This window comes from Zingiber officinale, chromosome 4B (genome assembly GCF_018446385.1).
Source record: "Zingiber officinale cultivar Zhangliang chromosome 4B, Zo_v1.1, whole genome shotgun sequence".
NCBI lineage: Eukaryota > Viridiplantae > Streptophyta > Magnoliopsida > Zingiberales > Zingiberaceae > Zingiber > Zingiber officinale.
Window position 1 is genome coordinate 35,184,205 of NC_055993.1, and position 24,424 is coordinate 35,208,628.

Sequence of the window (24,424 nt, forward strand, 5' to 3'; positions counted from 1 at the left end):
GACGTGATGATGATGTAAAACTCTTGTGGATTTGCCAATTTCCTATTTCTATGATATTGTCTTGTTTGTATCTATTTGATCTTGTGTGGAATGTTGTGATTTAGCTTAATGACCATGCTTGATTGAATGTTTGAATGTCTACAGATCTCATAGAGATTATTTCTTACTCGATTTTCTAAGGGATCCACATGACAGGTGCAAGCCCGTGTAAGGACGTTTGAGGGATACTCTTGAAAAGGGGAAATGGATTATTCAAGAGGGTAGGATAGATTGTTTGTTTATTCTTTGTATCTTAATGGGTTGAGAAGTTATGAATTCCTATGTTGATATCCGAGGGAAGCATAGTAATAGGTGCAATCCTGTGTAAGGACAATGTAGATTCATATCCAATTGATCACATTTAGGTGCATATTTCAGTCCTAAGTCGGTTGTCTATTGCAAGAGAGAACCGACAACCTTCTACAAATGTTAGACAATTGAGGAATAAGATTTGGTAGATCATTTACATTGAATAACATCACAAAGAAACCGAAATCCTAGTATCTATTCCCCTTTCATTTATTTACGCTCTTTTCTTTCTCTCATTTCTCTTTTTATTCTCTTTAGAGTTTGTTAACAACTTTAGATTGTCTAGATAATTCGCCGTGCGAAGTTAACTAGTGTTTAATCAACAATTTCTATGGATACGATAATCTTTTATATTACTGGCGACATTCCGTACACTTGTGGAGAGCGAACAACCTTCCACCAGAAAATCAAGTTCCCCGTGGGAGAGTAGGTCGGGGAAGTTAAAGGAGAACAATGAGTTTCTCGACGATGTTATATTGACATGATCAAAGTGGAGGCTCGTAAGGCGCAAAGGACTTAGGACGGGGCCATGCATGCCATTCAAGAAGAACCTATGCCTATGGCAGATGAGCCCATCCCCTGGAAAGAAGTCCAGCTATATCCTGAGCACTTGGAGAATCTCACTCGTATAGCCAGTGACTTATCGCCTGAGCTTAAAGAAGAATTGATCCAGTGCTTAACCCACAACAGGGATGTCTTCGCCTGGTCTGTGTCAAAATTACCAGGGGTTAGGCCCGAAATAGCATAGCATAAGTTACATCTCTTGCTTGACGCCCGGTCGGTCAAGCAGAAGAAGCGGAATTTCTCGACCGATCAAAATAAAATTATCCGAGCTGAAGTGGATCAGCTCAGGAAAACGGGCCACGTTAGAGAAGTACAATTCCTGTCCTGGCTCTCTAATGTGGTCTTGGTGGCAAAACTCAATAATAAGTGAAGAGTTTGCATAGACTTCCAGGATCTCAATCGTGTCAGTCCTAAAGATTGTTATCCTCTTCCTAGGATTAACCAGCTGGTAGATTCAACTGCCAGCTGTGAGAGGATTTGCATGCTGGATGCTTATCAAGGGTACCATCAGATCCCCCCCACACCCTAGAGGATCAGGAGAAGGTCAGTTTTATTACGGCTGATGATACTTTTTGCTACACTGTCATGCCTTTCGGACTCAGGAATACTGGAGCTACGTACCAAAGGATGATGGATAAAATCTTTTAGGAGCAAGCCGGGCGTAATGTGCAAGTCTATGTAGACGATATACTCATCAAATCCCCTTCAGCCGCAAACCTGATAGCTGATGTGGAGGATACCTGCGATACCCTTTGAAAGTATGGGTTAAAATTGAATCCCTTGAAGTGTTTGTTCGGAGTCAAAGGAGGAAAGTTCTTGGGATACTTAGTGACTGTGCGGGGAATTGAAGTCAATCCTGAGAAGGTCCAAGCACTTCGAGACATGAAGGCTCCCCAAAACCTGAAGGAGGCTCAGAAGTTGGTAGGTAGGATAACAGCCCTGTCCAGATTTATTTCCAGATCAGCAGACAAAGCAGCCCCCTTTTTTAAAGTGCTCAAGAAAGCTTCCAAATTCTAGTGGGACGAGGAATGCACGCGGGCTTTTGAAGAGCTAAAAAAGTATTTGGAGACTTTACCTTCTTTATTCAAGCCTATTACAGGAGAGCCGCTTTGGATCTACCTGTCAGCCACCCCTGAGGTCATGGGGGTGGTGTTAGTAAAAGAGCAGGACAATGTACAACGGTCATTGTACTTTTTTAGTCATCTACTGAAGGGGGTTGAGTCTAGATACACAGCTCTGGAAAAGTTTGTTTACGGACTGGTGCTCATGGCCCGACGTCTAAGGTCTTATTTTTTGGCATATCCCATCACAGTCTTGACTAATAGCACCATGGGTAAAGCTCTTACCAATGTAGAGGTTGCTGGCCAGCTTATCAAGTGGGTGACAGAATTGGGAGAGTATAATATAGTTTATCAACCTCGCACGGTTATTAAAGCATAGGCCTTGGCTGATTTCTTGACCCAGATTCATCAAACTAATTCCGAAGAAATTTGGAAGATATATGTGGACGGGTCGGCTACACAGCAAGGAAGCGGCGTCGAGGTTCTTCTAATATCTCCTCATGATGACATCTTGTAGATAGCCGTTCGGTTAAACTTTAGAGCTACTAATAAGGAGGCAGAGTATGAGACATTGTTGGTAGGGTTGCAGGCAACCCGACATGTGGGAGCTGCCCGAGTAATCATCTATTCGGATTTCCAATTGGTAACACAACAAGTAGCGGGCAACTTTGAGGTCAATAGTGATAAGCTGCAGGTATACCGAGAGGCTTATGAGAAAATGAAAGAAGAGTTCAAGGAGGTCACAGTGAGCAAGATTCCCAGAACAGAGAATAGCCGAGCTGACGAGTTAGCCAAAATGGCTAGTTCTCTGACCACATGGGTCTTGGACAAGTCAATAGTGGAGACATTTCTCATAGCCCAGATAGATCTTCAGAATAATGTGGAGGAGCTTATTAATTGGAGAGCCCCAATGATTAGTTATCTTCAACAAGGTATCCTACCAACCGACCTGAAGGAAACACGACTGGTCAGGAAAAAGGTTCACGCCTACAGCATGATAGGAGATCAGTTATATAAGCGAGCATTTTCCAGACCTTTTCTCAAGTGTTTAAGCATGGAAGAGGCGGAGCATGCCTTACAAGAAATACATCGAGGGTGTTGTGGCAGTCACGCTGGAGGTAGAACATTAGCTCGCAGGGTGTTGCTGGCCGGCTATTTCTAGCCTACCTTACAGAAGGATGCTCAGAGTTGGTAAACACTTGCTTATCTTGCCAGAAACATCAGAATCTGACACATATGCCCACCTTAATGCTAAAGACGTCCATAGTTTCTTGCCCCTTTGATCAGTGGGGTATGGATATTGTAGGACCATTCCCTATGGCGCTCGATCAAAAGCGATTTCTGCTTGTGGCTGTGGACTACTTTTCCAAATGGGTAGAAGCCGAAGCCCTAGCCCTAGCCAGAATTACAGAGGGAGCAGTTATTAATTTTTTGTGGAAAAACATTCTGTGTAGATTCGGCATACCCCATAAACTAGTATCGGATAACGGAAGACAGTTTCAAGGCCGGAAGATCCAGGCCTGGTATCAAGGGTTCGACATTATACAAGCCTTCACATCCATGGTATATCCACAAAGTAATGGTCAGACAGAAGTTATTAACCGAGAAATTATGCAAGGACTGAAGGTTAAATTGGATCACGTTGGGGGAGATTGGGTGGAAGAATTGTAAAGTATTCTCTGGACCTATCGTACAACGCCCCGGGAAAGCACAGGCCTTACCCTGTTTCATCTAGTTTACGACAATGAGGCAGTGGTACCTATAGAGATCAGGGTGCCCTCAACTAGGAGAATACTATATAATGAAGAGAATGCTGAACGACGACTTACAGAGCTGGACTTTATTAGTGAAACCCGCGAGCAGTCAGCAGCTAGGCTAGCGGCTTACTGACAAAGGATAAGGTAGAATTATGATAGAAGGGTGGTTCCTCATTTTTTCGGAGAAGGAGACCTGGTCTGGAAGCGAGCAAAGCCTATTGGGGATGTAGCCAAACTAGCACCCCAATGGGATGAGCCTTATACAGTTGTTAAAAAATTAGCATCCGGTGCTTATTACCTGTAGGACGATTGGGGTAGGAAGCTAGATTGATCTTGGAGTGCTAATTATCTTCGGCCTTATCACACATAGATAATTGTATTTTCTATAAAATCTAGTCCTGATGGGGGGGGGGGGGGTCTGATGGAGGTAGGATAAGTCAGGTCGAGAATACTGGTCCGATAAGTCAGGTCAGGAATAATGGCCCGACCAGTTAGTAAAAATGCTTGCATGGTCAGGATTGTTATGTCCATACTCTTCGTAAATTATCAGACTCATTCAAGATAGATAACAATAGACGGGATGGAAAATTAAGCATAGAGTTGTTCAGTTTACATAGTTTACAAACACAAGTTACTTAAAGGCGGAGAAGACTTCGTCAGGTATTTCTTTCAAAATACGACGGTGATCTAAGAAGTCTTCGGGGGGAGTGGAATTAAGGTAGCCTTGTTCATATAGCTGCCGCAAGGCTCCTGCCTCACCATAAGCTATGGAGGTCACGAAGCGGTCCCCTACCTGGACGCCAAACTCTCTGGAATGGAGGTAGGCCTCTCAGCTCAGCCTACAGCATTTATTTTCTCCCACCCTATATATTTCCAGAGCTGTGGTGACTCCAGAAGAAGTTCAGCCTGCATCGCGCGCAATTCTGCTGCTTGAGATTCCAGAGTTTTGCTTTGCTCCTGTAATAATGTCTCCTTGGATTGCAGCTCCTTATTCAATTGATCCACGGTTTGCTAATGAAGAATCCTGGTCTGTCTCTTTTCCTCCTGAAGACCCTTGATTTCCTGATCTGCTTCCCTAAGGGATTGTCTCTAGAGGGCTTTCGCTCTCTTCAGGGTCTCTATCTCAGCCCTCAGTATGTGGTTAGCTGCCACCGGGTCATTTAATTGGAGTTCCACCTCAGCTACCCTGTCCTTCATAGCTTTATTCTCTTGATATAAAACAGACAGGGTGTGACTCATGGCCAAGGATTCGACGAGGTTCTACAGAGAGATAGGTATAAGGGATGATAGGAATAAGGGCAAGAAATAATACAGGAAGCTTACAGCTATAACTCCTTTCGCGATCAGGTCCAACTGGGCTGGTACGGGAAAGGAATGTATTTGCTCCATATGTTCTTGCCAGCTGTCGGATAGTAGTCCTCTCAAAGTGATGTGGTTGGTAGGGGCATCTGCTTGACGCTACAAGTGTTGCTATGAAGGTAAAGTGTCTCTGAAATATGAGTAGGTTGGATGTCGTGAGCTAGAAGGTCCGGCTTCACCTCCAGTCGCAGGATCATGAGTTGAAGGTCCTGCAGCCGCATTGGGGGTCTCTAGAGGATGGGGCGCATAGGACGAAGATGCCGGAGGATGTTAGAGTGTATACTAAAAGCTTAGCTTTTATATTAATATTTATTTAGAAATAAAGAATCACAATGGTCAAATACCTACATTTATTTGTTAAGTGTAGTTGTTCAATTAATTTATATTATAGATAACATGGTGTGTGGTGTCACACACAGAAAATCATGTTATCAGTTCTTTATAAATTATAAACAGTTGCTCACGACTAAGATGGAAAGGAACAAACCATTGGAATAGTCGTAGTGTAATTATGTATTAGTTTATCGTGACTAATAAATTACACTAGTACACTCTAAGTGTACTGAGTAGGACCATTTTAGGTAAGTTCTTTTTATACTGACTTGATAAAAGAACTAAATCTTAGTTATTATGGAAGTGTGTGTTCTTAATGCTAATATAATAACAAACACATATATTTAGTATTTATTTCTTTGACTTATCAATGGGTGAGATTTTGCTCGATAAATCAATAAGCCCGATAAGTTGGGAAATGATATTACTTATAGTGTGTGTTGTTGATTATAGAAGGAAACTGTGTTCTAGTAATCTAGGTTGAGAATGACCCCAAGAGGAGCTCATAAGGATTGTCATGTTAAACCCTGTAGGTGCTTAGTCCGACATGACGATAAGGTTGAGTGGTACTACTCTTGGACTAAGATATTAATTAAGTGAGTTATCAGTGACTCATTTAATTAGTGGGCATTCATTATTTTAAACATAGGGAGACTAACACACTCATAATAAGAAGGAGCCCAAAATGTAATTTGGGATTGGTGCGGTAATTCAATAATAGTTCTTTAGTGGAATGAATTATTATTGATGAAATTAAGTTATGTGTTCGGGGCGAACACGGGATGCTTAATTTCATCGGGAGACTAAAACCAATTCCTCCTCTCGGTCCCTATCGTATCCTCTTAATTATAGAGTACTATACCCACTTATACCCACCTTCTTACCCATCCTATAGGGGCCGACCAAGCTAGCTTGGAGTCCAAGCTAGGGTCGGCCAAAGGCATGGTTCATGGGTTCATGAGGTGGCCGGCCCTAGCTTGAACCCAAGCTTAGGTGGCCGACCCTATTAAAATTAAAAGGAATTTTATTTTTTAAAATTTTCTTATGTGAATTCCATGGTTTTAAAAGAGAGAGTTTAAAATTTAAATATTTCCTTTTATAGCTTTCTACAAAAGATTAAGAAAAGATTTGAAATCTTTTCTTATTTGTAGATTGAAAGGAAGATTTTAATTTTGAGAAAATTTTCCTTTTTTAACCATGTTCATGATTTAAAAGAGAGTTTAAAAATTAAATATTCTCTTTTATTAGTTTCTATAAAAGATTAAGAAAAGATTTGATATCTTTCCTTATTTGTAGATTGAAAGGAGATTTTAATTTTTAGAGATAACTTTCCTTTTTAGATATCATCCACATATTTAAAAGAAAGATTTTAATTTATAAAATTTTCTTTTTACAAACCACTATGAAGGGAAAAATTATTGGAGAATTTTTTTTATAAATTTCCGGAGACAAATTAAGAAATTTTAATTCTTATTATAATTAAAACTCTCCTTGTTTATAGCTTATAGATGTGGTCGGCCATGTAATGTGAGAAGAGGAAATTATTTTTAATTAAATAAATTTTCCTTTTCATGGCAAAAGAATTAAGGAAGTTTTTATTTGAATTTCCTTATTTGCCAAGACCAAGGATTATAAAAGAGGGGGTAGAGGTGCCTTCATGGCTAACGACTCTATTCTTTTTCTTCTTCACTCTCTTCCTTGGTGGTGTGGCCGGCCCCCTCTTTTTCTCTCCTCTCCTTATTGTGGCCAAAACTTCTTCATTGGTGGAGTACTCTTGGTGGCCGGATCAAGCAAGGAGAAGAAGGAGAGAAAGGAAGCCTAGTCTCTAGCATCCCTTGGTTCATTGGTGGTGGCCGAACCTATCCATCAAGAAGGACTCTTGGTGGTCGAAACCTAGAAGGAAGAAGAAGGTGCTTGGTGGTTCTCATCTCAGAAGATCGTTGCCCACACAACGTCCGAGGTTAGAAGAGGAATACGGTAGAAGATCAAGAGAGCATTAAAGTTTACAAAGAAAGGTATAATTAGTAATTAATTTCCACATCATACTAGTTGTATTTCTTTTGTATGAATTCCAAACACAAGAGGCATTAGATCTAATTTTTTGAATTAGTTTTTCGAGTTTGTATTTTCTTCTTTTTCGAATTTGTGATTCGATTGTTCTTTTTAGTTAACCTAGAGTTATTTAAGGAAATTAAATATTAGCTTTCCTTAAAAGGATTTGTCTAGGCGGTGGTGGTTGCTCCCATATCCAAGAAGACCATGTGCCTCGCCATGCAATCCTGGAAGCCAATTTTGGAAATTAATATTTAATGGAATTAATAACATAGGTGGATTTGAATCAATAGTGTTAAGTTCCGCTTGCGATTCAAATCTAAACCATTAAGAACAGATAAGTTAAATTTAGAATCAATGATGTTAAGTTCCGTCTGTGATTCCTAATTTAACTTCTAAAGAACACAATAGGTTATTTAAAGAAAGGTTCGACACTTGTACAAAAATTTTTGTACAATGGAACCGGTACGCTTTCCTAGGACTAACCAACAGAGGAGATGCCGGTGTCGAAGCAGGACCCATAGGGGGCAGGTGAGATTCGTTTCGGACTTCTTCAGAGATAATTGAGGGCATCCCTCGAAGAGTTCTCTCTAGGATCTCTGAAGGAGGCACATAGGTACCCGGGAATCCTGATCTTGAGGCGGCCGCCGGAGATGAGGAGGAAGGTTGAGCAGCAGGAGGATCAGTAGATACAGGGCCAATAACTCTGTGTCAGAATCGGCGTATCAATGGTTGATCGTTTGAATCTGAATCTTCAGGTGAAGGTCGGCATCGACGAGCAGAAAGAGGTGCAACATTTCAACTTGTGGGATCAACAGCAGAATGCGCCTGCCGGGCTGCATGAGAAACTACTAGGAAGGAGGGACTGGCAGGAGGTATGTCCGACCTGGAAGGTAGCCGGGGAGCTGGTCTGAAAGCAGGTTTAGGAGCTGTTCTTGGGGCGGATAGGGGAGTTGGTTGAGGGGCTGACCGAGGAATGACAGTAATAGGCACTCCTAACCGGGTAGGGGCATAATGTAAGATGGGTCTCCTATCCAATATGATTCTGCCTCTACGTAGTATTTCCTGGTCGCTAAAGGGGAGAGGCTGGACATCTGATGTATGGAGTAGGGTGTTGGCTACACAAGGAAACCAGAGTTGTAGTAACTGTACCAAAAACCAGGGCGAAGTAATTCATTCAAGGGCAGGCAGGACTCACCCAGGGAGCGAGGCAGCTCGGCAGAGGAAATGCGGCTTAGCCAGAAGAAGGACAACACATCCTCGGATAGCAGTCTCGTTAAGTCCAGTCTCCAGCATCTTAGTTGAGCCAGAGCTTCTGTGAAGAGGGGATCAGTACTAAAGTCCCCCACATAAGGTGCTACAAGAAGCACTCATTGCCACCTAGTGGACCATTCCACAGCGGAGGGAAACTTAAGAAAAAAATATTTATCTTTCCAATTAGGTTCGGAGGAGGGAATAGGACAAAAGAAAGTAGTGCGGGTGCGGGCCTAGAAACGAAACAAACCCTCACTTTGCTGGCGACGAGTAAAGAAATAATGGAACAAGCGAGCAGACCAGGATATGTCACAAACTTCACACAGGACCACGAATCCGCACAGGATCCTTATAGAATTGGGAGTAAGTTAGCCTAGAGAAATCCTGAAGTAGTGACTTACGTCAGAGAATAGGGGGTGCATGGGGAAACGAAGCCCTGCGACAAATTGCTCCTTATAAAAAGTGGCATATCCTTCTGGAGGAGAGGAAGCCCGGTACAGCAAGTTAGGGAAAATGATATGCATGTCTTTCGAGATTTCGTAGGTGAAACGAAGATCATCCAGATCCATGCCAGCGAAAGAAGAAACCCCAAGGGGGTAAACGATGGTAGGGAAAGCCATAGGATGGATTTAGGTACAAGGTAGAGGGCAAGAGGATGAAGTAGAAGGCAAGAGGAAGCGAAAGGCCAAAAGGGGCAGGGAGCGAGCAGAAAGCGAGAGCAGAAGGAAAAAGCAGGGGGGAAAGTCCCATGGGATAGAGGAGGCGTCCTATTTATAGCCGATATTCATGCATGAGGGTATTATGGTCAAACCACCATTCAACGGCTTACAATAAAAGTGGTTTAGGACATCCAAGCAAAAGGAGCCGTAGGATCATCACAGAAAATGAAGCTAGGGGAAGGGGGTTAGAGAAAGTAAATGGCGCGACATACGAGGGTCATCATGAGACAGGATTACCTCGGGAAAGAACGCCACTATAGAACAAATCGTTTGAGATCTTCGCATGCTTTCTCTCTCTCTCCGTCTTTTGCCTTTGCTTGTTAAGTTAGAAGGGCGAACTCGGTTAGGGAACCAGCTCGGGACACTAAGCGATCAGAAGCCCAGGGCAGGGGCACTAGTCAGAATGCCATCATGATCAAAACAGATCCGGGGTGGGAAAACAAGTAAAATAAAGAATTCTCAAGATAGAGGGAGTTGCTGATAGATTTCCTAAGCTTAAGTAACTTCAGATAAAAGAAGATATGAAATGTTTACATATGGAAAATTTTAAATCAAGACTAAGGAGGTACAACGCTTAGGGGAGGTACAGAAACAACCAAGAAGTCGTCATCGGCAATGAAGGAAGGGAAGGCTTCATCGGGAAGTTCTTGCACAAGCCGAGCCCTGTCCAGAAAATCATCTGAGGGGGTAGAGCGAAGAAGGCCTTGTTCAAACAACTGGCGTACGACACCTACGCCCCCATAGCAGATTATCAAATTAATTAGATCACCTATCTTCTTCTGGAAGAGTGGAGACTTAACGTATGAGATTCTATAGGCTCTGAGGCGATCGGTTTCGCCCGACCGGTACTCCACCAGTTCGACCTTGATCTTGTTCGCATCTGTAAGAGCCAGTGCCTTCTCTTGTTGAAGGATGGAGGCATCCGCCTAGACCTTGAGAAGATCCGCTTGGAGGGACTTAATGGTGGCTTGGTCAATGTCCCACTAGGTCTTGAGAGCCTTTTCTCGATCGATACTGGCGGCCAGGTCTGCTTGGGCCACTCCCAGGTCTTTCTGGAAAACTTTATTAGACTCCTAGAGCACCTTTAGATCTGTAGAGAAAGTGGCCAGCTCTGACACTTTCTCATCCAGCTCAGTCGCGAGTTAGCGGTGACGCTGCCCTTCTAAGGTCAATTTAGATTCATTGGTCTTCAAGGCTGCTTGCAGTTCCTTTATTTTTTCTGAGGACGCCTAAGCCAGATTTCTGACAGACTGAGTGGACTCCCTGACTGTGTGAAGATAGGAATCTAGAGGGTCGTCCGAAGTCAGAGGGTCGAGCGGATCGTGGGGAGTTAGTGACAACTCTAATTCTCGGACACGAGCCTTCAGCGATTCGTTTTCTCGTAGCAGATCCGCGGTGAACTGGGTCAAGCTCAAGCCACTGGAGCAGGTCTGCCTGGCAAAAAAGAGGAAAGTCAGAAATAATGTCAGATAGTCGGGTCAGGTAAAGGAAGACTCACTGATATAATATGTTGAGAAACCAGATCCAGCCCTTACCACTGGGAGCCTCCCCAGAACTGCTCATTAGCTGACCTCCAGGAGGTGGCTAAGGCTCCATGAAGTTGAACTTGGCCGCGGATGGGAGAAGTGTCACCCACATTTGCTGAATCCCCTACCGAATCTAGCCCGGTCACAGAGGGCAGGCTCCAGGAAGTCATGAAATCGTATTTACTCCTGTTGGACCGTGCTCTGGTGCAAGCAACTGAAGGGGAGGTGGCGACAGGAGCGGTGGAAGGGGTCGCAGAACTCCGGGCTGGTCTCCGGCAGAAGGGTTAACTTGCTCGGGGGCTAAGACCCGGACGGGAGTAGGTACGGGGACTTCCACCACGAGAGGAGACTCCTGGATGGGGCTTTTAGTTGTTTTAATCCAGACCTTTGGCACTTTGGAGGAAGCCTGCCCGAGAGGAGGAAGCGAAGGTGAGGACTGAACTGATGGTGTGACTCTTTTATGCTTACGCTGGAGGCGGAGGCGCTTATCTGGAGGCGGAGAAAGAGTTTGCTCTTCCCCCATGGGCTCCAGAGTTACAGAGCCGGCCTCGGGAAGGGCATCTTCTAGAAGAAGTTGGCCGGAGGACTCTGCTGGCTCCTTCGCTGTTTCATTTGAGGGAGTGGTTGAGGGAACAGTGAGGCCTCTTGCAATTTTCTCGCCCACGGCCTTCAAAATATTGCTGGGCATCTTGGCTGAGTTGGCTGAGTAGGCCCGAAACATAGCAGCTTCTGCAAAGCAGGAAGGAAATACCTCAGTTAGTGAAGACGAGAGGAAGGAAAAGCAAAGTCTTACCAAATGGAGCTCCTATAGCCGCGGAGATCGGGTTGAGTCCAAAAAATTGTAAACAAACCTTCTTGTAATATTACGGATAGGAGAAGGCAGACTCCCTTTAGTTTCTCTGAAACTGTAGGGCAAATAGGCTTATGCCTGTGTTCGGGCAGTTCAAAGGGTGAAGGAATGTTGGAGCGCCATTGGGTCGGCCAGGTCACCGACTTGGGCAGCTTGATAAAGAAGAAATGAGATTTCCAACCTTTGTTGGAGAAAGGCATATCAGGGAAGAATTTACACCTGACCCGGGATTATACCATGAACATGCCAGGCTCGGATCGTTTGAGAGAATAGAAGTGGTGGAAAAGTTGGGTGGTTAAAGGAATTTGGTATACCCTACAGAGGATAACCATGCCACAGATAGCACGAAAAGCATTGGGAGCAAACTACGAAAGTGGGATACCAAAATATTGACTCAAGGAAGAGAAAATTGGGTGAAGAGGAAAGCGAAGACCTCCCAAGAGTTGATCCTTAAAAAAAGTTACAAAGCCTTGGAGAGGGGAAGAAGGGTGTTCATTTGGTCTGGGATCTCGTAGTTGATAGTTTCAGTAAGGTGTAGACTAGCATGGATCTGAGACAAGTTGCTATTATCTAAGTCTGAAATATAATATGAATACCAGGACATCTCCTTACCTTCAGCCATGAGGACACGGGGGAGGATGAAGAGAAAAAGAAGAAGCGCTCACAAGAAACAAATGCAGAGGAAAGACTTAACGGGAAGAGCCGAGAAAAAATGGAAGAGTCGAAAGTAGCCAAAAGGGTGAGAAGATGACGGCGGACAACCTTTAGGGGTTATAAAGCTAAACCCCTAGGAAGCATTGAAAGGAGGGGGTGGGGGGAGGTATGATAACTTGAGTCGTCGGATCAAGGGTCGCGTGCCAAAAGGCGTTGATCAGTCACAATGGCGGGAAAGGTTCATGGGACACGTGTCATTCCCCTATGAAAGGTATTAATAATGGACATGACAAGGAAATCATGGAAGGAGATTTTTGTACGGCAGCATTCCGGCGCAGGAAGGCTATACGTCAAGGGGAAAGACGGTCATGCGGTTACTTGGGGAAAAGCGAAGGAAAGCCATACGTCAGGGTTATGCGACCATCTCGGGAAAGAGGGAGGAAAATGAAGAGGAGCATGAATTTGAATTTGGTGCTCAATAAGATTTAAAATAAACAAATAGCTTGACTGATTAAAGTTTGTATGAGTAGCGCACAATCGGTTGAACACCTAAAATGCGGCACCAGAGCGAGAATTTCGGGGATAACCCCCGGGCCAGCCCTCAAATATTAATCCACTTCCTGGACCAGCCCTAAGGAGTTTCTTAAATGGCTTCTTGCCCACACTCCCAGACTCTCGCCTCAGTGCGAATTATAAATGAGCATGCTCTCACACCCAACGACCTTCCAGGTCAGTGTCCCAGACTCTCGCCCCAGTGCGAGTTATAAGTGAGCATGCTCTCATGCCCAATGACCTTCCAGGTAGGTGTCCCAGACTCTCGCCCCAGCGCGAGTTATAAGTGAGCATGCTCTCACGCCCAACGACCTTCCAGGTCTGTGTCCCAGACTCTCGCCCCAGTGCGAGTTATAAGTGAGCATGCTCTCACGCCCAACGACCTTCCAGGTCGGTGTCCCAGACTCTCGCCCCAGTGCGAGTTATAAGTGAGCATGCTCTCACGCCCAACGACCTTCCAGGTCGGTGTCCCAGACTCTCGCCCCAGTGCGAGTTATAAGTGAGCATGCTCTCACGCCCAACGACCGTCCAGGTCGGTGTCCCAGACTCTCGCCCCAGTGCGAGTTATAAGTGAGCATGCTCTCACGCCCAACGACCTTCCAGGTCGGTGTCCCAGACTCTCGCCCTAGTGCGAGTTATAAGTGAGCATGCTCTCACGCCCAACGACCTTCCAGGTCCATGTCCCAGACTCTCACCCTAGTGCGAGTTATAAGTGAGCATGCTCTCACGCCAAACGACCTTCCAGGTCGGTGTCCCAGACTCTCACCCTAGTGCGAGTTATAAGTGAGCATGCTCTCATGCCCAACGACCTTTCAGGTCGATGCTCTCACGCCCAACGACCTTCCAGGTAGGTGTCCTAGACTCTCGCCCTAGTGCGAGTTATAAGTAAGCACGCTCTCACGCCCAACGACCTTCTAGGTCGGTGTCCCAGACTCTCACCCCAATGCGAGTTATAAGTGAGCATGCTCTCACGCCCAACGACTTTCCAGGTCGGTGTCCTAGACTCTCGCCCCAATGCGAGTTATAAGTGAGCATGCTCTCACGCCCAATGACCTTCCAGGTCCGTGTCCCAGACTCTCGCCCCAGTACGAGTTATAAGTGAACATACTCTCACACCCAACGACCTTCCAAGTCGATGTCCTAGACTCTCGCCCTAGTGTGAGTTATAAGTGAGCATGCTCTCACGCCTAACGACCTTCCAAGTCGGTGTCCCAGACTCTCGCCCTAGTGCAAGTAATAAGTGAGCATGCTCTCACGCCCAACGACCTTCCAGGTCGGTGTCCCAGACTCTCGCCCCAGTGCGAGTTATAAGTGAGTATGCTCTCACGCCCAACGACCTTCCAGGTCGGTGCCCCAGACTCTAGCCCTAGTGTGAGTTATAAGTGAGCATGCTCTCACGCCCAACGACCTTTCCAGGTCAGTGTCCCAGACTCTTGCCCCAGTGCAAGTTATAAGTGAGCATGTTCTCAAGCCCAACGACCTTTCTAAGTCGGTGTCCCAGACTCTCACCCCAGTGCGAGTTATAAGTGAGCATTCTCTCACGCCCAACGACCTTTCCAGGTCGGTGTCCTAGACTCTCGCCCCAGTGCGAGTTATAAGTGAGCATGCTCTCACGCCCAACGACCTTTCCAGGTCGGTGTCCCAGACTCTCGCCCCAGCGCGAGTTATAAGTGAGTATGCTCTCACGCCCAACGACCTTACAGGTCGGTGTCCCCAACTCTCGCCTCAATGCGAGCCACAAGGGGATATACTTTCGTGCTCAACAAGTCTACGGGCCATACTTTCACTTCAAGTCTGAGTTATCAGTTCAAATTTAAGCTTGAAGAAAGCGCACCTGTATGAGCCACGATTTCCCAACCCTTATGGTAAGAAAAAGGTTTGGTAAGTAAATTATCCTTTCTAAATTATCCTTTCTAGCAAATCCTCTTGGGGGCATGCGTCTATGGAACATGATAATAGAAGAGACAAGGAAATACATACCCACACCCTAATAGGCAGATAATGTGGAGAACATTGTTTATTTAAAAAGAGTTGAAGGACATTTTTCAAGAGGTCACATTATTACAAGAGCAAGACACCTGGTTCATCTTCGCTAGATGAGCCTGCGCTTGAGCCAGTTCTTCCTTGATGCGTTGGATATTGCTTTGCAGATGGGCAATGGTTTCATCTTTTATCCGACATTCCTCTTGCAGGAGGGCTACAATGTCCTCATGTTTTAGCTTCAGGTAGGTAATGAAATGGGTCTGACTCTTCAAGTCTGCATAAGCCTTATGCTTTAGAGATGCCTCAGCTCAAGTTTTGGATTTAGCCGCCAGCCAGAGCTCTTCCATTTCCCGACGGAGAGAGAACTAAAGGTCCCTACTCTGTGTCATTTCAAGCAGGGCCTCATCTTTGTGAGTTAGCTATTGGGTCAAATGAGTGAGTCGATGGCACAGAGAAGATACCACATCTGACTCCATGAATAAAGAGGAAGGTAGCTTGAGGAAAGTGAGGATAGCAGTATACGCGCCCCATTTTTTAAACGGGGGAATGTGAAGAGTGAACTTCGAAACATGTGAGGATGTTTGGGAAATAATGTGGCATTTATGGAAAAATAGTAGGATCGAGGATTGTAGAGTGGGCGCGCATGCAATAAAGTCTCACCTAGGAAGGGTGATGAATTCTGAATGAGATATTAAGAAAAGGGTTAGCAGCTCAAGAGATACAAAGGCAAGGTCAGGTAAGAACGAGACTTGGGTCTAGTCAGTGGGACTGGAGCCTCCTTCGACTAGACTTGAGGGGGAGACTTGTGATACAGTGCATGATAGTAGGGTTGGATAGCTGACGTGGTCGGAAGTCAAGCCCACTGGGTGGTCAGAAGTCAAGCCCACGGGGCAGTCAGAAGTCAAGCCCATGTGGCGATCAGAATTCAAGCCTACGTAATGGTCAAAGGTCCAGCCTACGTGGTGGTCAAAAGTTCGGCCTACGTGGTGGTTAAAGGTCCAGATTATAGGACGGTTCAGGTTGGGCATAAGCAGCATTGAGGGGTTAGGCCTACATGGCGAGTAGTAATTCAGACGGTAAGATGTACGATTCAAGACTTACGGGATTCAGGTCAGGATTTACAGGACGAGACAGGCAGAACAGGAAATGTGGGTCGGGACATACGATTCAGGACTTACGGGATACAGGTTAAGATTTACAAAACGAGATAGGCAGAGCAGGAAATGTGGGTCGGGACATACAATTCAGGACTTACGGGATACAGGTCAGGATATACGGACCAAGGCGTATAGGTCGGGGATATGCAGACTAAGGCCTACAGGTCAGGATTTACAGGACGAGATAGGCAGAATAGGAAATGTAGGTCGGGACATACAATTTAGGACTTATGGGATACAGGTCAGGATATACGGACCAAGGCGTACAGGTCGGGGATATGCAGACTAAGGCTTACTGGTCAGGATTTACATGACGAGATAGGCAGAACAGGAAATGTGGGCTGGGGCATACGATTCAAGACTTACGGGATACAGGTCAGGACTTACAGACATGCAGAATGGAATATAGGACCCGGACGTACAGGTCGGGATATACAGATCCAGTCGTACAGGTTAGGATAGGCGGCCTAAGGCTGGCAAGTCAGGACTCATAAGATAAGATAAGCAGAACAGGAGACACGGATCAGGACATACAGGTTAGGACAGGCGGACTAAGGCTTACAGTTCAAAGTAAGCAGACCAAGGCTGACACACGGATCAAAGCGTACAGGGCAGGACAGGAGGACTAAGGTTTACAGTTCAAGGTAAGCGTACTAAGGCTTACACACCGATTAAGGTGTACAAGTCAGGACAGGAGGACTAAGGCTTATAGGTCAGGGCTTATAGGATACAGTTCCGGACTTACAAGATAAAATACAGAGTAGGGTCATTGGTAAGCGAATCTATCACATCCGCTAATCAAATTAACAATGTAAATTCCACTGAACCCCTTAATTTTGCAATAATGTTGTAGTAACGAGCACATGATCGATCTCTCGAGGAACAAACGATAGGATGTAATCTTAAGATCATATTTTATTCCTATTTTTGGGGTTTTAGTATGTAAATGGGGGAGTTTAAGCTTGAATCTAAATCTACAAAAGTAAAGCACAACGGATAAGAAATTAATCTAAAACAAGAGTGAAATCTAAACAAATGAAATATACTTGTGTGCCAACAATCAAACCATAATGCATTGTCACCCTACATTATAATTTAATCATCACCACACTTAAACTACATATGAAATTACAAGACAAAAATAAATCTAATCTAAAGCATGATTTAAACCCTAATTTAAAACCTACAACTTATCAATTAAACAAGCTTCAAAGAAGACTTAAACTAAGCTTCAATTAAGTAAAGAAATGCTAAACTACTTGCTAAAACATAACAACCATTAAAATAAATCTGTTCTAAGCTGTAAAAAAAATAATAACAAAATGAAATAAACCCTAACCGATCTAACTCACAACCAATCTCACCAAACTTCACACTCAAGCCGTCACACAAGAGTGCCAAAGTCGAAACCACCCAACTTTGGACCTCAGTGGAGCATCTAAGCTGCGTCTCAATTCAAGGAGTGCTCAACAACGCCGACGGACCACCCCCAGCGAGCTAAGAACATCCCGGAACCCATAAATGCTGAAAATATGGAAATCTGGTCTCTGGATCTGATGGGAAGCTGTGGAACGCGGATGAACGTCGGATGGAGTTCAGCAACGCCGGAGGACCACCGCCGAACGCTTCTGATGAGAATCGGAGCTCGGATTTGGAGGACCACCTCCAAATCTGAGGTGAAACAGGGAGATACCGCGAGCCAAATTCCACCGGAGAGAACACCCTCCAATGGCTCCAGAAGATCGGGATGATGCCGCCGAGAAGCTCTCCACCGAGATTGAAGCTCGGGAGATTGAAAGGAGAAGGAAAGGTGGTCGGAATCCAAAAAAATCACCGCGGGACGAAGCTGCTGTGCGCTATGGAGTCGACGAAGAAGCTGGGTAGTGTAGCTTCTCATTTAAATCAGATCTGGATCTGGAATGGACGGTTGAGATGATTCCGGGCTAAATCAATGGTGAAAAGTCATCCAAAATCTGATCCGAAGGTACTGATGTTGATCTATGGGGTGGATCTACCCTCCCGTAGGTCGGATCGATCAGATCATCACTGGATGGCCCAGATCGGCCCAGTCTTCATTGAACGGCCCAAATTAAGTCGGGCTGGATCAATGGCTAGATGAACTTCGATCTGGATCAAAACTTCTGGATCAAAACTTCTGGATCTTCATCAATGGCTCAGATCTGCTCCCCATTAGGTTGGATCGGCCAGATCTTCAACAGATGGTTCAGATCTCTCCTATTCTTGATGAACGGCCCAAATCAACCCAAAGTTTGATCTTCTCGTTTAAATTCCGATTCGAGCCCAATTTCGGTCCAAATAGATCCAAATCTAAGATCCTTTGATGCCTACAAAATAAGAATCAAATATTAGCATCAAATAACATCAAAAATAATATAATTTGTAATTAAGTCCAAAAATACATACTATGCACAAAATGTGATGTAACCATGATTTAAACTATGAAATCAACATCAAACCATGCATATATGAATCAAAATAATGCAGTAAAATCATGGTTATCAAATCCCCCACACTTAGTCTTGAACGTCCCGTGCAAGTAAAGAAAACTAAAAATCATCTCCACAAAAAATTCCCTAGCAATATCTAAAAGATAGTAAAAAGAATTTAACTAAGATCATCTAAAGATCACTAAGAATCATGAATACAATCCAAACAATAATCAATAGGTGTGGTAGTTTCAATCCAATTGAAATATTAAGCAAGTTGCAATCTCACAAGGGATTTACCTATTCTAGCTCTCACACTCAAACATGTGTATAAATGGAGCTCACTCAATGCAACTCACAACATTTCACTACCATAAGCTTGCTTATTTTCTAATTCTCCACCACCATAAACATAGCATACATGAATCAAAAGGATTTTATCAACAATAATTGAAATGGAATAAAAAAGAACAATAGAAGGGGATGAAATGACAAAAGAAAAGGCATTAATGAAGAAAATGAGAAGATGAGAGTATTGGAGGAGTATACTTGATGAGTTGACCATTTTGATGTAAAAAGAGTTGTATACCATTTGTTTTAACCAATTCAAAGTATCAAGCTACCCTCCCATTCAATTTGAATGCCAACATAGAATCTTGATACATTGTCTCCCTTTTGATACTCTCTTGAATGTGCCAATTTTCAAAAAAATTTCTTTCACTATTTTTCCACTTCAATTTCAGCAATTTGGAAGCTAAAAAATAATCTCAAATCATGAAGAATAATTCCCTTCCCCACACTTAAAATTTGGTCGTCTCGGGCAATAAAACACATTCATGATTTCCAAACAATAGCTTCATTGATCATCTACAGCAGCCTACACTTTCCACAACAATTTCAGGTATCAATCTCATATCTAGTTTAGAAAACAAAACAGATTTGAAGAATCAGATTTGGCACTGAATACAATTACATTTCAGAATTTCAGAATTCTGCTCACTTAATCTCTAACTGCCCTTAGGGTTGCAAAATAAAACTTGGCACAAACAACTCTTGCTCACAAAATTCACTTCAAGTTCCAATCACAAACTTGATATGAATTTCAACTGCTCAAGCATTATATTATGTGTTTTCAGCATTTCAGAAATCTGGACAAAGAAATTGGAAATCAGCAGCTATTCTGATTCAAATGAACTCCACTGAAGTGCAGCTGACATTTCCAGAAATCAACAGTTATTACATTCTGGTTCAGGTGACAGGCTTAAAGAAATTGCAACCTCTTCACTTTGAAACTTTTTTCCTGAAATTCTCATGTTACTGAGTTAATCAATCAATGAGGTTTTCCTAAATTTTTTATGGTCCCCGGACAAAATTCACCATCCACACAGCATTTTCAGAATTGTCTGTAAATTGAATTTTCATTTTCAGAATCAAGTTTCGAAGGTAACTTCAACTTAAGGACTTAACAGGACTTAACAATTAAAATAGCACTCCATGAACTAGAAGTATAAAGACTTCAAATCGAGTCTTCACAAGTTTCAGCAATCTGTATAAACTTTCCTTGCAATAGCACAAGAATTCAGCTCTCCTTCCTACAGCTTTTACATAACTGCAACCATATCACAAACAATTACCACACTTTGTTAATCATTCAATTTAACTCATCACTCCTACATAATAATAACACCATCCGATTGGCTATTAATATAGCTCCTGAGATCACAGCTTCAATAATAGAATCAAAATTGATTCAGCAATTTCAATAATCACAGAAATCACACAACTGCATATATCACTTCAAGCTTTACTGAAATCACTTCAACTTGCCAGAGTAAAGGATGCTATCTTCAAGTGATTCATGAGTGGAATGGTTTGCAATTCAGTTCCCTGAGCTTTTCAGTTTCAGCAGCTCTTGATCTCTTGATTCTGGTCCTTTCCATCAAGACTCTTAAGATCCTTACCAATTCATTCCCCTCAATAACAACATCTTCATTTCAAAAATCGAGAACTCATATTTCAGTTTCACACTTTCAGAATTCAGTTTCTTTTCCAACAGAATTTCAGTTTCAGAATTTAAATCATGCATTTAATCAGCTTTTGAATACTTGGCCGGATTCTGTAAAAGCTGTAGCACCTTTCCACTTCCCAGGCTTGGAGACACTGCAACAACAATTTCAGAAATTTCAGAGATCTGCAGGTTTCTGATGTACAATTCATTCCTGATTTCTGTAACTTCTGCATCACAGGTTGTTACTGAATCCAAACTTCTTCATAAGGGTTCTTCAATGATAGAAAGGTTTCAATCTCTTTTCAAATGCTAAAAACTCATGTTATCATTGGAAAGCTCTCCTAATACAGTTTCCAGAACTTGCAATACAGAATTTCAAAATTCTATTTCTTAAATCCATATCTGTTAATTCAAATAGTTTGCATCATATGCTTGGATTCCAAAATTCAGAATTCAGTTTGTAAATGGGATTCAAATAGTTTGTATTCAGCACTGAACAAGTAAGCCCTGGATAGCTGCCTCTAATTTTTGATACACTTGATACCAAGTTACAGTACTTCTCATGTTCTGCATTGTCTCACAGAATTCTGAATTCCTTACTGCTTCCTCACTTCAAATACAACTCATTCTGTGCTGAAATCATCCTTCCTTATTTTCAGATGCCATGAAAGACAAGCATACCATTTGTTTCCAATCCCCAACTTTACTCTTTAACTTGATACATATTCTTTGTATCACTATTCTTCTTCATGAAATGAAACAAACCAAGTTTCCTTCAGAATTTCAATACTGCAGGAATAAAATCAGATTTCTGTTTTCAAATACACTTGTTGTTTGAACTCGCAGTGAATTTTCTATTTACAGATTACAAAGGAGCTCACTTCCTATTTGCTGATATAATCTTCATTCTCCACTTCCCTTACCTCAATTGCATGCCTTCACTTCATCATTAATAACTTCAGAAATCAACTTCAGAAATCATCATTCTGCACAGCACTGAATTCCACTTATCAGCCTTGCATAGTTCTGCATTCACAGAATGTTGAATTACAGCTTAATAACTTGACATCATCCTCTTTTCTTACTGCTGTCTCCCTCCAAGCTCTGCAACTTCACAATTTCAGCATTTTTAAAAGTCTTTGAAGGCCAAATACCATTTGTTGCTGCCAAATACAGCATTTCTGAATTTTGTTCCACTTTAAATTTACTTCATATGGATCAAGCTAAACTGTTAAATCTCTATGAACTATGGCATTCAATCACTCATTCATAATTAGTTTGAATTCAATTCCAACAATAAGCACAGTATTTTACCCACTGAACAAAATTTCAGCAACTTCATTAACTTTCCAACAACTTATGATTCTCAGATTTTCAGCCTTCCTTCTTGAAATAGCTTGTGCATAGTTTCCTTGTTGTCAAATGCAAATCTAGAATCGTAGCAATGGAATTCCCAATGGTCCACATCAATTTCAATAAATCTGAATTCTAGAATCTGGTTGTGCCATTAACATTTGTTTCTAGTAAATCCTGTGATTAGCACTCAATTTTGAAGCAAAAATAAGCTTTTGAAACACCACAACCCCTGTTAAACTCAATCTACAACAATTCACAGATTACATTAATTCACATCTAGCTGCTAAACTCCACTAGCTGTAGTTTAGGATCTTAATACAGAATTCTGAATTTGTATTAACTTTGCCTTGTTTATTCACCAAAAATCTCCACACTTCTTCGTCTTGCTTCTTAAGATCCCTATCAATGCATGCTCAAATGCTTTCCAGGTTCCAGCAGTTCTAGCTCATTCAAATTCAATTCCCAATTTGGCACAAAAAGGGCCCAATTCATTTCTGCAGAATTATGAAATTCCTGGATTACTGCCTCTCTGTTAATTTCTATTTTTTGCAGCAAAGATCTCCTTCTAAAGCTTAATTTGTAATCCTTGAATGAATATCACTAAACAATTAGAATAATATACCCAAAAACAGCCTTCAGTTGCTAGCTTTGTTTCCCTGTTTGGTATCAAATTTCTTGTCTAAAAGTCTTGTAAACTTTTTAAACTCCACTTGTGCAGCAAGATGCAGATTTCATTTTCTTCTTCAATTCTGGAATTTTGTATCAATTTGTCACTGATTTGCAGGACTGGAAGGGATTAGAAAGGAAAAAGAGTGATGAATTAAACCCCTCAAAGTTCTTGCTATCTGAATTTTGATGTTTATCCAACTACAGTTTTAGAACTTGCTTGACTTTCAATTCCAATTCTGCAACTCATAAATTAGATTTAACAATCAGACTTGACCAGAAATCTCTGATTCTGCAGAAATTTTTTTCAGTTTGGATTCTGGATTCTGGAATTCAGCAACTTAGAATTTAATTCCAGCAGAATTCAGCTACACTTGAACCACTGTTTTATTCCTTTTCTTCTCTATTTCCACCAATTGCAGCTTTGATCACCTGCAACTCCCAATTTCAGAATTTAAGTTCGAACAGGGAAGATGGTTGCTGTTGATCGGGGAACAGAAAATTGAATCTGTAGTATATCATTCAGCTCTGATTTCCAGATAAAAGCTTCACTTCAGAATTATGCTGATGGGGCACAACTTAAAACTGATTCAGCTTTAGTTTCCAAAAACTAATTTCGGAATTCAACAACCATGACTTGTCTTAAGATCATAAAAGATTACCATCAAACTTGGCATGCTAAATCCTATAGCAACTTCTAAATATCAGCAATGTAGTGAAATAACAACCACAACTGGCACAATTATTTCTCATCATATTTCTGTAGAACTACAGATTCATCTTTTAAGAGTCTGGAATTTCTGTGCTCATTGCTTCAAAATCAGAAATCCATTCCCAGAATTTCACAATGGGTGCCATCATCACATATACTAGGCACTTAACTAACATTCCAAGACTTAATTAGTCATAACATACAAAGATCAGTAGTCATAACTGAAGACTGAAGTGCAGCTGGATAATTTCAGGTTTTGCATTTTTAGAAATGCAATCTTTACACTATGCTACAGATTCTGAAATTCAAGTGCAGAAGTATTCTCTTAGAGTGTTGTCATGGAAGATTCAAAGCAGCTCTCGAATTCCAGCTTAAACTCTGCAGCCAAATATGAAATCTACAGCTTACTACAAAAACCAGCTGACCTTTTCAGAAATCCAGAATTCTAGTCTTAAGTTTCAGAAATGTGAATCCAAGTTAACTCAGTTTAATTTGTTAAGAATTCATCTTGAAAGAAGGAATCATTTAACTCTCAATTGATAAGCACTTATTTTCATAACGATGCTGATCAAAAACAGCATAAAGAATTGGCACAAAACTTGATTCTGATCCTGCAGCTTGCACAGATAAAGTTCAGGAATTCAAATCCAAGCTATTCATGGTCAGAAATCACAATTCAACTTAGCACACAGCATGTTATAGCAGATACATTCATTGACAGCTTCTATTGACTTAATTCGAATCCTTGAATCCCATGGTTTCTATATCTTTTCTGCTGGAAAAATTAGAGAAATCATCTTCAAGTCCAGAAAATGTAACTTAGTAGCAAATTCTCAGTTTAGTGCATCAACTTAAAGTTTGCCATTCCAAATCTTATCTTGAGGTTACTTCCGATCAAAGTCTGCAATTGGCTTGGCACAAAATAGTGTTAACTTCTGCACTTTTGTTTCAAAAACTTCCAGTAATGCATAACAGATTTCAGCATTGAAACCAATTTCTGCACATACATCACTACATTTCCTGAGTTCCATTTCAATTATTTGCATTCTTTTATCAACAATTTCCT

General features: G+C 42.3%; 2 protein-coding genes across 2 annotated transcripts; one reads left to right on the plus strand and one right to left on the minus strand.

The window, feature by feature from the left end:
• Positions 1–877: 877 nt before the first annotated feature.
• Positions 878–3,135, plus strand: LOC121978198. Its single transcript, XM_042530574.1, has 4 exons — positions 878–1,075; positions 1,699–1,833; positions 1,930–2,337; positions 2,491–3,135. Exons 1-4 carry the CDS (start codon positions 878–880, stop codon positions 3,133–3,135), a joined length of 1,386 nt encoding a protein of 461 aa, XP_042386508.1.
• An 8,004-nt stretch (positions 3,136–11,139) lies between these two features.
• Positions 11,140–11,661, minus strand: LOC121978199 (verprolin-like). Its single transcript, XM_042530575.1, has one exon. It carries the CDS (start codon positions 11,659–11,661, stop codon positions 11,140–11,142), a length of 522 nt encoding a protein of 173 aa, XP_042386509.1.
• Positions 11,662–24,424: the final 12,763 nt, after the last annotated feature.